The sequence below is a fragment of the Lepus europaeus genome, chromosome 16 (assembly GCF_033115175.1).
Source record: "Lepus europaeus isolate LE1 chromosome 16, mLepTim1.pri, whole genome shotgun sequence".
NCBI classification, from domain to species: domain Eukaryota; kingdom Metazoa; phylum Chordata; class Mammalia; order Lagomorpha; family Leporidae; genus Lepus; species Lepus europaeus.
In genome coordinates this window covers 40280522-40296789 of record NC_084842.1, presented here as the reverse complement: position 1 = coordinate 40296789, position 16268 = coordinate 40280522, and the positions used below count along the sequence as shown (strand labels likewise).

Sequence of the window (16268 nt, the reverse complement as noted above, 5' to 3'; positions counted from 1 at the left end):
AACCAATGCAAGAAAGACATTTCTCTCTGTCTCTCTCTCTCACTGTCTGTAACTCTACCTGTCAAATAATAAAAAACAAAACAAATCAAATAAAAGATATCTACTTAATTTTTTTCATAATTCCTCTAAGGCTTAATTTCTTTTATTAACAGATTTTTTTTTAACTTTTATTTAATAAATATAAATTTCCAAAGTACAACTTTTGGATTATAGTGGCTTTTTCCCCCCATAACCTCCCTCCCACCCACAACCATCCCATCTCCCACTCCATCTCCCATCCCATTTACATCAAGATTCATTTCCAATTATCTTTATATACATAAGATCAATTTAGTATATACTAAGTAAAGATTTCAACAGTTTGCACCCACACAGAAACACAAAGTATAAAGTACTGTTTGAGTACTAGTTTTACCATTAATTCACATAGTACAACACATTAAGGACAGAGGTCCTACATGGGGAGTAAGTGCATAGTGACTCCTGTTGTTGATTTAACAACTGACACTCTTATTCATGGCATGAGTAATCACCAGAGGCTCTTGTAATGAGCTGCCAAGGATATGGAAGCCTCCCGAGTTTGCCAACTCCAATCTTATTTAGACAAGGCCCTCGTCTAAGTGGAAGTTCTCTCTTCCCTTCAGAGAAAGGTACCTCCTTCTTTTATGGCCCGTTCTTTCTGCTGGGATCTCACTCACAGAAATCTTTCATTTAGGTCATTTTTTTTTTTTATCATAGTGTCTTGGCTTTTCATGTAAGGCTTAATTTTAAGAATACTGGTGAAGCAGAAATAGCAATGTTCCTCAGGAACTTAATAAAATAATCCTATGAATTAAGCTGTGATATATTAGGCTAAACTGAATTTCTTACTAATTCACATACCTGTTTATGTTTCTGGAGTGGCTTCTTTTCAGGCAATTTTTTATCTCCATGTTTCTTATATGTTAAAGGCACTCCATATTTAGCAGCTGGCTTTGTAATTTTCTGGGCAGGCATAACTGAAGCCAGGCTTTGTACTGAAGCTGGTCTTTTAGCTACATGAAAAACAAAAAGAATTTTTTCCAGCAGTTATTCATATTAAACCTTTACTTGAAAAATTCTTCAAGTTAGCACTTTTCCATTCTCATGATTATTTTTTTTTAAAGATCTATTTATTTATTTGAAAGTCAGAGTTACACAGAGAGAGGAGAGGCAGACAGAGAGAGAAGTCTTCCATCCGCTGGTTCATTCCCTAGTTGGCCGCAACAGCAGGAGCTGCGCCAATCTGAAGCCAGGAGCCAGGAGCCAGGAGCTTTCTCCAAGTCTCCCCTGCGGGTGCAGGGGCCCAAGGGCTGGGCCATCTTCTACTGCTTTCCCAGGCCATAACAGAGAGCTGGACGGGAAGTGGAGCAGCCAGGACTCAAGCCGGCGTCCATATGGGATGTCCACGCTTCAGGCCAGGGCATTAACCCACTGTGCCACAGCGCCAGCCCCCATTCTCACAATTATTGACAATTATTGATAGCATTTAAGCCTTTTTTTTTTTGACAGGCAAAGCTAGTTAGAGAGAGACAGAGAGAAAGGTCTTCCTTCCGTTGGTTCAGCCCCCAAATGGCCGCTAGGAGCCAGGAGTCAGGTGCTTCCTCCTGGTCTCCCATGCAGGTACAGGGCCCAAGGACTTGGGCCATCCTCTACTGCCTTCCCGCGCCACAGCAGAGAGCTGGACTGGAAGAGGAGCAACTGGGACAGAATCCTGCGCCCCGACCGGGACTAGAACCCGGTGTGCCGGCGCCACAGGCAGAGGATTAGGCTATTGAGCCGCAGCGCCGGTCAAGAACAAACACTTTAAAACCATCATTATAGCTAAGAATCCTAGGAAATGGGTACCTCTTTTTATTTTTGGGTTAGAATATGAATTAGTTAAACTTTCCAGATGGGACTCTATATCAAAAACATGAGCACAGGCATTTGGCACAGTGGTTAAGTTTCTGCTTAGGATATCATATCCCACACCAAGCACCTGGTTCAAGTCTTGCCTCCTCCATGTCTAATTCAGCTTCCTGCTGATGCACATCCTGCGCAGCTAGTGCACACCCTGGAGGCAGCTGAGTACCTGGGTCTCTGCCACCCATGAGAGAGACCTGGACTTAGTTCCAGACTCCTGGCTTTGTCCTGATTCTTGTGGACATTTGGGGAGTGAACCAGAGGATGGACAATCTCTCTTTGTCTCTTTCAAATAAAATGAGAATTTAAAAGTGTTTTTTTAAAAACACAGTATTTAGGGCCGGAGCTGTGGCACAGCGAGTAAAGCCGCCACCTTCAGTGCCGGCATCCCATATGAGACCCGGCTGCTCCACTTCTGATCCAGTTCTCTGCTATGACCTGGGAAAGCAGTGGAAGATGGCTCAAGTCCTTGGGACCCTGCACCCGCGTGGGAGATCCAGAAGCTCCTGGCTCCTGGCTTTGGATCACCCATATGCTGTCAATGCCAGAAAAGGGACTAGATGCACAAAATCATAAAAATGAAAACTCCTAGGAGATACATAAATATGTAGTTCCTGTCTACTTCCCAAGGAAGAATTATTTATCCGATTTCTTAATATATTTTAGTCTCAGGGTAAAGGATACCTCTAGCACGAAGTTTAATGTAGAGGGCTGGAGTCCACTAAGTATTTATAAGCAGTATCATTCCTATTTTAGCCGTATACTATTAAACATTTCATTGACTCAACTTTTCTCACAAAAGATAACTTTTTAATTTCTACATAGGCATATTCATGTGGCGAGAATGTGCTTATGTCGGGTGTTTCTGGCTTTTGACACAAGGCAGCTTTTGATTAGGAACTGACTTCTTAGCAAATTTGACTGCTGAAAGAGATTCTGCTGTGTCTTGGTCTCTTCTGAACTTTGTCTAAACTCAACTGATTAGTGACTGATGATGTCCACACAATGACAGAAAGAAACTAAGCGAAGGGTCTTTAACAAGGGCAGGAGAGGGCATTTAGCATGGTTCTTAAGATGCCACTTGGGTTCTGCTCCCAATTCCAGCTTCCTGTTATTGCATACTCTGGAAGGCAGCAGATGATGGCCCAACTAGTTGGGTTCCTGCCTCCTACGTGGTAGACTAGGATTGAATTCCCAGATTTATGGGCATTTGGGGAGTAAATTGTGGCAAAAATGGGAGATCCTTGCCTCTTTCTTTCTTGGCCTTTCAAATTTAAAAAAAAAAAAAAAGTAAGTAAATCAACAATGTTAATTTAAAAAAAGAAGAGCAATTAGGCTTCCTGAAAACACTGCCATATCACTTCCAGCTTACATGGACTCATTTTTATGACATGCTATTTAGTTAATTTATTCAAGCTCAAAATGCAATAAAATATGCAAAGCATTATGTCTGTAAAACCATATACTCCTCATATCTTAAGTAATCTCCACTGATGTTTGAAATCTACTCTGAATTCACTCTATATGGAAAAAAATAATTTCCTCTCAGATATATGTATATAATATTCATACTAAATAACATCCACAATCCCAAAAATATGTTAATTTCTAAAAGGAAATTATCCTTAGTGAAATGCTTGATTTCACATGAATTTTCTTAAAAATTTTTAGACTATAAAGTACTTGTACTTCTCAAAGAAAAACATTTCACATATTTCAAAAATGAAAGAAAAGGAAGGAAAAAAGGAAGAGTGGGAGGGAGGGAATGGAAGGGATTGGAATATCATAATCTTAGTATTATATCTATGAACTATATTGAATCTGTTAAAAACTAAAAACATGGAAGCAGCATTGTGACAGTGGATAAAGCCTCCGGCCTGTGATGCCAGCATCCCATGTGGGTGCCAGTTATGGCTTAGCAGCGTAAGATGGTCCAAGTGCTTGGGCCCTGCTACCTAAGTAGGAGACCAGAAGATGCTCCTGGCTCCGGGCTTCAGACCAGCCCAGCCCTGGCTATTGCAGTCATCTGGGAAGCAAATCAAAAGACAGAAGATCTCTCTCTCTCTCTTTCTCTAACTCTGCCTTTCAAATAAATAAATCTTAGGGAAAAAAAATGAACTATGTACTATTTACTTCTTAAAAAATAAGACCTTTTAAAATTAAAAAATATTTACATCTAAATTGTACATTTTAATATTTTATAACAATGTTCTCAAATATATATATACCAGCTAAGCATATGATATATATATATGTTTCAAGCAATATTTTATTTAAATAAGATAGACCAAAAAGAGACAAGAAATGAAAATTTTATTAATTTATCATAAATGTATTTTATTCATCACACTATATCATAAAGAATTTTAACATGCATTACCTCTAGATTTAATTTACCCTACACAATTATCCCAGCTTATTACATCAACATATATTTTTAGGATGATTAGACTTGAATACTGCAAATAAATGAAAAGGCTTCCTATTAAATCTCACTTACATGGTGCAGGCTGTGCTCCAAACTTTGAAAATGTTTTTAGACAAAATTCTTCTGCAATAAGCTTAGATTAAAAGAAACAAAAAGGTGTTAAATTTCCAAAATAAAAGCTTATTCATTATGTATTAATCAGAATACATTCTTTCCTTTTTCAGTCATTATTTATGCTGTTAATTAAACTGTACTAATTAAAATCAAGTAATCTATTCAGCAAATTCCTTTCACGCCAACTCTCTCCTAATCCTACTGATTTACTTTTACTTCTCTAGACAAGCCTTCTTCTTACTCTAATGTACCATGTAGGTTTCCCTGCACCATTTACCTGGTCCCTACATCAGCAATGTAGTACAACCACCTCTCTGGAATAAACTCTGCAGTCTGTGTGCATACATATCCCTCATTTCTTCACAACTGCACTAAAACCACTTGGTTTTAAAAACCTCTCTCAAAATAACTTTTCATGAATATTAACATTACTCTGAATCCTCTCCACATCTCCAATGAGTTCACACTCATGATTATCAATGTTATTGGATACTTAACAAGTATCTTTTTTAATATTACTATAAACACCCTCTCTATTACCTATTCACCGAATGTATAACTATATTGTGAGAAGCAAAAATCATTCACAGTTCCTGTGAATAATTTTCTCTTTACTCTGTTTTTGCCTTCCTGAAGTGCAAAACTATGACAATCATTTAACTCAGTTTAAGTTTGTTTTTTCTTACTGGCTAAAGATAGGAAAGGCAGAAATCTGAGGCCTGATGGAGGAAATATCCCTACAGTAAAACCAGAACAGACACTACACAGTTAAAAAACCATGACTTGAGATGGCCACCTTTTATATTAGTGAACCCCCTAAAGCACTGGTTCTCTCTCTCCTTCTTTTTTAAAGATTTATGTATTTGAAAGTCAGAATTACAGAGAGAGAGAAGAGGCAGAGAGAGGGAGAAGTCTTCCATCCGCTGGTTCACTCCCCAATTGGCCTCAATGGCCAGGAGCTTCTTCAGGGTCTCCCATGCAGGTGCAGGGGCCCTTGGGCCATCTTCTACTGCTTTCCCAGGCCATAGCAGAGGGCTGGATCAGAAGTGAAGCAGCCGGATCTCGAACCAGTACCCATATGGGATGCCAGTGCTTCAGGTCAGGGCATTAACCCACTGCACCACAGCGCTGGCCCCCATTGGTTCTCAAAATCTGATACCAGCAGTATCAATTAGCTGATTAAATATGTGAACCTGGAACTTATTAAATATATGAATTCTTGGGCTTCACCTCATGATTACTGAAACAAAGATAGTGATGGCTGGACCCAGTTATGCCCTCTATGTGATTTTTATGAGAATCTTTGTACTTTAGCAAAAGCCTGGTTCACAGGTAATTCAGATCAACCGTACGAATAAGCTTCCTCTTCTGAACACATGCATTTTCTCCTTTTTCTTGGAAGAAAACAGGTGCTTTATGACCTCTAGTTTGACCCAAATTTGAGTAATTTCTTCCATTGCTTGAGTAAGAGTTTTTATTTTCTGGAAGGATGCTCATGTGAATTGAGATGGGCATGCAGAATCCAAGAAAATTCCAGAATCTCTACATTGCACTGTCCAATAAAGTAGTCATAGCCATATGTAGCTATTTAAATTAAAAGTTAAAGTAAATATACTTAAAAATTCAGTTCCTCAGCCTACCAGCCACATTTCAGGTGTTCAATAACCACATGTGGCTAGTGGCTAAAGTATAGGACAATGTAGATACAAAACCCTTTTCTCATCACAGAGTGTTCTATTGGACAGTAACTATATTCCTAATGAATCAGTTTATCCATTATTTGTCAATTCACACCCAGAAAGAAATTGCCAGGGTGCTTAAGACTGAGTATAGGGTACTACTAGCTTTGGCTGACAGTATTTAGAGAATTTAGTTATCAAGAGTAAACACTTGGGGCTGGCGCTGTGGCGTAGTGGGTAAAGTCGCAGCCTTTAGTGCTGGCATCCCATATGGGCGCCGGTTCGAGTCTCAGCTGCTCCATTTCCAATCCAGCTCTCTACTGTGGCCTGGGAAAGCACTAAAAGATAGCCCAAGTCTTTGGGCCCCTGCACCAGTGTGGGAGACCTGGAGGAAGCTCCTGGCTCCTGGCTTTAGACTGGCGCAGCTCTCTGCCTCTCTTTCTCTCTCTGCGTAACTCTGACTTTCAAATAAATAAATAAAAATCTTAAAAAAAAAAAAAAAAAAGTAAACGCTGAGGTCTGGCGCTGTGCTGCAATAGGTTAATCTTCCGCCTGCAGTGCTAGCATTTCATATGGGCCCCGGTTCTAGTCCCAGCTGCTCCTCTTCCAACCCAGCTCTCCTGCTATGGCCTGGGAAAGCAGTAGAAGATGGCCCAAGAGTTTGGGCCCTGCATTTGCATGGAAGACCAGGAAGAAGTTACTGCATCCTGGCTCCTGGCTACGGGTTAGCTCAGCTCCAGCCACTGTGGCCATTTGAGCAGTGAACCAGTGGATGGAAGACCTTTCTTTCTGTCTCCCTCTCTCTGTCTGTAACTCTATCTCTCAAGTAAATTAAAAAAAAAGCATAAACACTGTATAGAGAATTACAGTGATAGGATAAATAATCATTTGTGTGTTACTGTAAAGCTCAAAAATTGTTTCAAAGTTGTGGCCTTAAAAAAATGTATCACAAACCTTATCACCTAAATATTGAACAAGATACATATAGTAGAAAACAAATCTGAAGAAAAAAGATTCAGGATTTTTTCATGAAGAATGAAATCTTAGTGGTATTTAAATACCAAAAGAAGGGTCTATGAATATACTAAACATGTAATGTCAAACACTCCACTTGTTCATAATTATATGTTGCCTTTTTCTTATAAATTTTTCATATTTCATGCTTGAATATTTCCCCTATCATTGTTAGCAAGTTGAATTCCAGTGCTTCAGCCTTTAGACCGAATTCCTAACTGCTGGTATGAGGGGAAGGAAACCTCAGCAAGATTAAATGAAGTTATTGTTTCTTCTCTAGTAGCTGCCAAAAATACAATAGTACACTGCATCATAAACTGTCCTTGCAAATGTTACTTGTAACAAAAGGAGTCTTGTAAGACACCCACATTTCAGAATTGTTGCTATGTACTATACAAGTAACCTTTAACCTCCAAATTTTAATTGGCTTTCTTGCTTACGAACACATTCTCTTGGTATTATTTTCTAAATCCACATCTCCACTTTCTGCAAAGTATTTGTTCACAAAAATGTAATACTAAGTTAGATGTACATATGGCATTTCTTTATCTTCTCCAAAATATGCAAAGTAATAGCAAAATCATAATTTTGCTTGATATCTTATTTATACAGCATTTAACAGTTGATTATTTAAATTAGTAAAGGCTATAATAAATAAGATAATTTTAATTTCAGGGGATCATAATTTTATGAATAATATGTCAACTGATTTGATAGAGCATCTTATAAATCTTGCCAAATTAAAATCCAATTCTACAAATATTTAGTATGAACCTATACAAGAGTACTCCCAAAAGTTTGAGAAAAGTGGAATTAAAAGACATTTATTTTGGTGCAATAAAATTTTTGAAATGCATGTACAGTTTTTTTCACAATATGCATTTTCCATGAACTTTTTTAAGATCCCTTATATGTAACAGAGGTAAAATTATGAATCAAAAATCTAGTATGTATAGATACACATACCCATTTAACAATGCTTTCCAATAATTTTCTATCAAATGAAATACAATTGTGCAACTTATGTTAGCATTAGATTTATTAGCATAAAAAATTGTTACGTTGGTAATAATTAGTATACACTAAATAGCTTGAGCATTCATGTGATAGACATTAATTACTTTGTTATTACCACATTTAATTCTGACAACAATCTCACGACACAGATTTATTTATAAACCTACTGTTCACAAGTAAATAAAGTGAAGCACAAAACGGTAGAATGGCTAAGTGGAATGATGCACAACTGGAAAGTAAACAGGAAGAAAAAGAGTTATATAAGAATGGAAGGGAAAGTGAGAAAGGCACCCTACTGCCAAGCTCCAGATATGATGTCCTCAAAAACAGAGGGCAGTCCTAGTTATGCACCATAAACCTACTGCTTGATTTTTAACTACAAAGTAAAAAAAAAAAAAATACATACCTGAGGTGGGAGAAACTTTTCAATGCGTTTGGCTATAAAACCTTTCTCCAATATGGAGTTGACTGATGGTCTATCCCTAGGATTTCTTTTAAATAACTGAGAGAGCAAACTGCGGAGATCATAGGAATAATGCAATGACACAGGAGGAAAAGATCCAGATATTATCTTCAGTACCAAGTTTTTCATATTGCCAGCTTCAAACTAAAATCCAGAAAATATATCAACACATATGAAACATACATAAATTGAAACTAGGAATTTCAGCAATGAGAAATATAATCCTCTTCCAAATAATCAGTATGTGTTTTCTAGAGCAAGGTTTACTTGGTTATCTATAAACACATTTCAAAGGGAATATCAGTCCTCAAAAATTAAAATGTTATAATTTGATATGAGTAATTTGTATTCATAGTGCTAGAAGATGGTATGCAGATATTAATTAAAGATTTCAATAAACCCTGATAATAATCAAGATGATAACGATTAAAAAGGCAGCAAAATTAGGGCTAAAGAACCACAAAGAGGAAAAAAAACCAACCACCTAGTAGTCTTCATTTATGACCTGTTGCCCTGTGTCTTTGTTGTAATGACTAGAACAAGAAATTAACCGTAGAACTAGGGAAAATACAATAAATAAAACTACTAATTCCCTCTTAGACAGTGACCATTACTATGTGTGATGCTCCCAAAAGCTATTGAATCAGCAATGCAGTAAATATTCCAAGGAGGTATACAAGCTTTATCAATAAAGCCCCACACTGCCTGTTGCAGTCATCTGGGGAGTGAATCAACAGATAGAAGATCTCTCTCTCTCTCCCTCTCTCTCTCTCTGTCTCTAACTCTATCTTTCAAATAAGTAAGTCTTTTAAAAAAAAAGAGAGAGAAAATGTTTAAAAGAAATAAAAACCTATTTTAAATCTAAAATGATTGTGTTAATAAAAAACTGACCAATTCTTTTAAATAAGCAACACAGAAACAATAAAAACAATGACAATGAAAACACTTACAAATATACACAAGACACAACAATACAAATGTGCTATAAAAATGCCAATACAGTATAATCAAATTTATGGGGAGGGGAAAATACTAAAATTACATTTTATATGTTAATCTAGAAAAAAGCCTGGGGAGAAACAACAAACTATTATAAGTACTTATACTGGTTAGAAACATCATTGATGATATGCACTCATTTCTTTACATTTTTATGTATCTTTCTGAAATTTTATATACAGAAAATATTTGGCTTAATCATGGAGAAACATTAAAAAGGAATTTTGAAATGTAAAAATAAGCCTGTTTAAGACAACAACTCTTCTTTTTTAGTGTTGCTTATTAGCAATTTCAAAAAGTCTCAAAAGCAAAAATTTTAAACACTATAAATTACAATCCATTTAAATGGATAAAATCCCATGACAGGTATGTTGTACAAAGTTACCTAAATTACTTCAATTCTAAACTCAAAAAAACTTTTAAGCTAAACATCAAATTCACAAATGTATTTAACATAAAAAAAGAACAAAATTTATTTCTCTCAGGAATAATTTTGGGAAAAAAGTATCAAATATTGTAATAATAAACATGTAACTTACATATTAGTAGAAACGCAATCAAAATTATACTTCAGAAAGACAAGAAATTAAAAAAAAACTGACTTAGAGAAGAATTTCTACCACATAGAGTCATGATATATGACATAATATTTTGAAATAATTTTAAAAATATATCAGAAATTTCTACTTACTGCATGCTTAAGTGTACACATTTCATAAAGGACACAGCCTAGAGCCCAAATGTCGCTAGAGAAAAGAAAAATGAGAAATTCCCCCAATCAAAATCTACTTTAAAAGTCTTTCATTTAAAGGAAACATAAATAGCATAAAATGCCTTAGAAAAATATGTGTTCCATAAAGCTTGTAACACTCAAAATTTTAATCATAACCAATGACAAAAACAGCTATCTCAAAATAGAAAAATAGTAGCTGCTCAAACAATATTTGAAGGTTTTATTAAGGAAACTTGGGGCTGGCACTGTGGCGTAGCAGGTAAAGCTGTGGCCTACAGTGCTGGCATCTCAAATGGGCACTGGTTTGTGTCCTGGTTGCTTCATTCCCAACCCAGCTCCCTGCTAATGGACCAGGGAAAGCAGTGGAAGATGATCCAACTAGTTGGGGCACCTGCACCCACATGGGAGACTGGGAAGAAGCTCCACCCACTGAAGCCATTTGGGGAGTGAACCAGTGGGAGGAATCTCCCTCTATCTGCCTCTGCCTCTTTATAACTCTGCCTTTCAGATAAATAAGTCAGTCTCTTAAAAAACATAAAAAAGAAACTATATTTAAAAGAACAAAATTTCATATATATTCTATTTACCTATTTTTATTTTGCAAAAATCAAACTGCTTTATTCAATTATTTGCAAAATTCTATTATTTTCAAAAGCATTATAAAAGCAACATAATATTTTAATTAACATAAAAATGTTAATTTACTGAAAATAATTTGAAAGAAACCTGGAACATTCAAAAGATGGATGTTTCTTGGTTGGAATTTTTCAATCAGAAAGAGAGACAGAAAATAAAGCGTGACATATTCAATGGCAGGATTGCTTTTCCCACCCACATATCACACAAACTGTTGGCCATATGACAGCTCACTAATTCTACCACTGACTGGACTGAGGCACTATAAAGAAGTTACTCAACCTCGCTCTGCATCTGGTTTCCTAATAAGCAAAGGAGGAATGATGAATACCTACATCTCACAAAATTATTGTGAAGATGAAGAGTTAATACATAGAAAGCATGCAAATCAATGCCGGGGGGCCAGTGCTATGGCACAGTAGGTAAAGCCACCACCACCTGTGGTGCTACCATTCCGTATGACACCAGTTCGAGTTTCAGCTCCTCCACTCTGATCCAACTCCCTGCTAATGTGCCTGGGAAAGCAGTGAAAGATGGCCCAAGTGCTTTGTCCCCTTCACCCACGTGGGAGACTCAGAAGAAGCACCTCATTCCTGGCTTGGGCCTGGCCCAGCTTTGGCCATTGAGGCCATTTGGGGAGTGAACCCGTGGATGGAAGATCTCATTCTTTCTATAGATCGCCTTTCAAATAAATAAATATTTAAAAACAAAATTTAAAAAACATCAGTGCCTGGCAGTTATTAAATACTCAGTATATAGCAGCTATAATTCAATGGGGAGTGACTGTTACAAAGAGTTAAGACCAAAGAAAGCATTCTATTTCCAATTATAACTTACATAATAGTGATTCTACAGTTCCTTCAGCAAGAAAATGCCTTTTTAAAATTATCTTAACCAGATATTAAAAAATATTTTATGTGTACAAATATGTTTACATATGTATACTATTAATTTTTACAACAGTATCCTTTTTTAGAATAGTATTCTTAAGGTTAATAAATATAGCATAGCTGAAAGATTTAAAGGAAATAATATATAATAGATATCATTTTAATACCTTTTATTATTATAGGGCTTGTTTTCACAGATTTCAGGTGACAAGTAGTATGGGGTTCCTATGCAAGTGCGAGCCAACTCTACAGTACTAGAATAAACAGAAAATTGTTGGAGAAATTTAAGATACCTAAAAGATATTATAAATTATTACATATTCATTATAGATTAAAATATCACTGAAGATATCATATCAAAACAATGCATAATAGTGATGTTACCTATTAAGAACTCTAGCAATTCCAAAATCTCCAAGTTGTACCGTACCATCTTTGGTTAAGAATATGTTCTGTGGAAGACAGAAAAAAACACACAAATACTGTCATAGTCCAGTTCTGAATTAACAAAATTTTTCACAAAAATTACTCTAGTTAAAAAATAATACTAGGGGGTGGGAGAACAGCAGGAGACAAGATATTGAGTACCAAAATGTAGGTAGGTGAAGATTTTGGTATTATATAGCATAGTGGATGACTACAGTTCACAAAAATGTGTTAAGTTCAGCAGAAGAACTAGAAGAGAGAAACTGGTAGATTCCAAACACACAGAAAAGATAAGGAAATACTAAGACTAATTGCCTGGCAGTTTATGTAATTGCCAGTTTATGTAGTGTATGTGTTGAAATATTGTATTGTACCCCATTAAAAAAAAAGAAAAGAAAAACAGGAGAGGGGTGTTTAGCTTAGCAATTAAAATGTTCATGTATCATATTGGAGTGCATGATGCAATTCCCAGCTCTGGCTCCTGACTCAAGTTTCCCACCAGTGCAGACCCTAGGAGGCCACAGTTTTGGCTCAAGTAAATGGGTTCCTGTCACAAAAATGTGAGAGAACTGATAATAACAGCTGGCATCTCCAGCCATGCCCTAGCCATGGCAATTGTGAACATTTGGGAAATAAACCAGTGGACAGGAATTCACTCTGTCTCTGCCTCTCAAATAAATATATGACACAATAAAAAAAATTTAAGTAATATTACCAAACTAAAAAAAAAAATTAAAAACAATGCTAGAATAACTGAGTATCCATACGCAAAGGAGTATTTTTCCCTACCTCAAACCACACACAAAAATTAACTCAAAACGGATTCTAGATCTAAGTATAAAAAGTAAAACTAGGTATCTCCTAGAGTAAAAAGAGGATAAATGTCCAGGCCCTTCTGTTAGGCAATTCTTAGAGGTGACATTGAAAGCACAAACTAAAAAAAAAAAGACAAACTGAACTTGGTCAGCATTGAAAATGTTTATGCATCAAAGGATACCATGAAGAAACTGAATAAGGGTGGGTATTTGGCACAATGATTAAAACATTGCTTGCAACACCTGTATCTCATATCAGAGTGTCTGGATTCAGTTCTGGCTTCTCTGGTTTGGATCTAGCTTCCTGAATATTGGTTCTACCACTTACTGGGCTGAGGGACTGTAAACAAGTTACTTAACCTCAGTCTGCATATGGTTTCCTAATAAGAAAAGAAGGAATGCATACTCTGCAAGGCAGCAGGTGGGAGACTCAGATTGAGTTCCTAGCTCCTGGCTTCAGCTTGGCCCATCCCTGCCTGTTGTGGGTATTTGGGCTGTGAATCAACAGATGGAAGATTTCTTTTTTTTTTTTTTTATTTCATAAATGTGAATTTACAAAGTGCAACTTTTGTATTGTTGTGCCCCCCCCCAACCTCCCTCCCTCCCGTGGCCTGGCCCTCCCCTCTCCCTCTCCCTCTCCCATCCCGCCCTTTATCGAGTTTCATTTTCAATTACCTTCATATACTGAAGATCAGTTTAGTATATACTAAGCAAGAGTTTCAACAGGCTGCACTCACACAACCGCACAAGGTATAGGGTACTGTTCGACTAGTAGTGTTTTTACGTTTCATAGTAAAACACATTAGGGACAGAGATCTTACGTGGGGAGCATGTACCCAGGGACTCCCGTTGTTGATTTAACAATTGGCACTCTTATTTATGACGTCAGCAATCACCTGAGACTCTTGCTATGAGCTGTCTAGGCTATGGAAGCCCCTTGAGTTCACCGGCTCTGAACTTGTTTAGTCAAGGCCGTGTCACAACAGATGGAAGATTTCTTTCTCTCTCTCTGCCTTTCAAATAAAAGGAAAATATACAAATAAAAAATTTGTTTTTTGGAGACACAAAACTTTTTTTTTGTGGGGGGAGATACAATTTTTTTTTTTTTTTTTTTTTTGGCCACTGCCTGAATTGTTGGCATCCCGTATGGGTGCTGGTTCCAGTCCTAGCTGTTCCACTTTAGATCCAGTTCCCTGTTAATGTACCTGGGAAAAGCCAAGGAAGATGGCCTATGTGTTTGAGCCCCTGCCACCCACATAGGAGACCCAGATGAAGCTCCTGGCTTCAGTCTGGCCCAGCCCCAGACATTGCAGCCATTTGGGGAGTGAACCAGCAAACAGAAGATCTCTCTTTAGAAGGATCCAACATGGGAAGGGGGAGACACAGCAGACTCATAGAATGGCAGATGTCCTAAATAGCACTCTGGCCTCAGAATCAGTCCTTAAGGCATTGGGATATGGCTGAAGAGCCTATGAGAGTATTTTAGGCATGGAAAGCCAAGACACTCTGGAAAAAAAAAAAAAAGAAGAAGAAGAAGAAGAAGACCTAAATGAAGGATCTCAGCGAGTGTGATCTCAGTGGAAAGAACGGGGCCATCAAGGTAGGAAGTACCTTTCTCTGAAGGGAGGAGAGAACTTCCACTTTGACTATGACCCTGTCAGAATAAGATCGAAGTCGGCGAACCCTAAAGGCTTTCATAGCCTCAGCAACTCATGACTAGAGCCTAGGGAGATTACTGACGCCATAAACAAGAGTGTTAAATTGTTAAATCAACATCAAGAGTCACTGTGTACTTACGTCCCATGTGGGATCTGTCCTTAATGGGTTGTCCAATGTGAAGTAATGATATAGCTAGTACTGAAACAGTATTTTTACACTTTGTGTTTCTGTGTGGGTGCAAACTGATGAAATCTTTACTTAGTATATACTGAAGCGATCTTCTGTATATAAAGATAATTGAAAATGAAAAAAAGAACCGTGGTGTCAAATTGGAAATTACATAGAAAATTAATCAATCTTTTTTTAAAAAATATCATGCAGGATCTCTGTCATTAATGTGCGGTACACTGTTATTTAATGCTATAACTAGTACTCCAACAGTATTTTTTCACTTTGTGTTGCTATGTGAGGGCAAAGTGTTGAAATCTTTATATATACTAAACTGATTTTCTGTATATAAAGAGAATTGAAAATTAAAAAAAAAAAAAAGAAGATCTTTCTTTAACTTTGCCTTTAAAAAAAAAAAAAAAAGAAGAAGAAGAAGAAAATGAACACAACCCATATATCTGACAAGGAACTTGTACCCAGAACAATAACTCTTAGAACAACATAAATACTAGTAATTCAATTTTAAAAATAAGGCAGGCAGGCACTTGGCATAGTGGTTAAGACATGGCTAGGGTTGTCTGCATCTCACATCAGAGTGCTAGGGTTAAAGTCCTGACTCTGCTCTTGATTCCATCTTTCCGCTAATGCACATATTTGGGAGCAACAGGTGATGATTCAAGTACTTGGGTCCCTGCCCCGGGAGACTCAGACGAGTCCCTGGATGCTGGCTTTAGCATGGCTTAACCCTTGCCACTGTGGGCATTGGGGTACTGAACCAGCAGATGAGAGAGCTATGTCTCCCTGACTTTGAAATAAATAAATAAAAATAGGCAATAGGTAAATAAATATTGACTTCCATTCACACAACACGTCCAGAATAGGCAATCCATAAAGTAAATAGATTAGTAGTTTCCAGGGTCTTGATGGAGGCAGAATGAGCTGAGACTGCTAACAGGTACAAGGTTTCTTTTTGGGGTGCTAAAAATATTCTGGAATTAGAGACTGGTGATAGTGCCACAACTTTGTGAGTGTATAGGAATCACTGAACCATACTCTCTAAATGAGTGAATTTTACATTATATAAATAAAGTTCAATAAGTTGAACCCCTCCCCTCCAAAAAAAATCATACCTAAAAATTCTAACTAGCCTAAAGGCAACAAATTAATGTTAAGAGTTTCCAATAATTTACCAACTATTTTCATTCATTAATATAGAACTTCAATACTCTTTGAAGTGGTGGAAGCCATGAATTTGTAGGTTAGCAGGAACTAAATTCCTAATTAGTCAGGAGACTTCAGTCAGG

The 16268-nt window shown here is 37.0% G+C and overlaps 1 protein-coding gene across 5 annotated transcripts in view; it reads right to left on the bottom strand.

Moving 5' to 3' along the window:
* The window catches only part of NEK1 (NIMA related kinase 1), a 187531-nt gene that overhangs the window by 149977 nt on the left and 21286 nt on the right, over positions 1-16268 (bottom strand). For all 5 annotated transcript variants that reach the window (XM_062213273.1, XM_062213274.1, XM_062213275.1 and 2 more), the window contains 6 exons: positions 12281-12348; positions 12064-12150; positions 10329-10383; positions 8582-8782; positions 4424-4484; positions 883-1034 (listed from right to left, as the gene is read on the bottom strand). In XM_062213273.1, coding sequence (XP_062069257.1) covers positions 883-1034; positions 4424-4484; positions 8582-8782; positions 10329-10383; positions 12064-12150; positions 12281-12348 — 624 coding nt within the window. The remainder of the gene's footprint in view (positions 1-882; positions 1035-4423; positions 4485-8581; positions 8783-10328; positions 10384-12063; positions 12151-12280; positions 12349-16268) is intronic.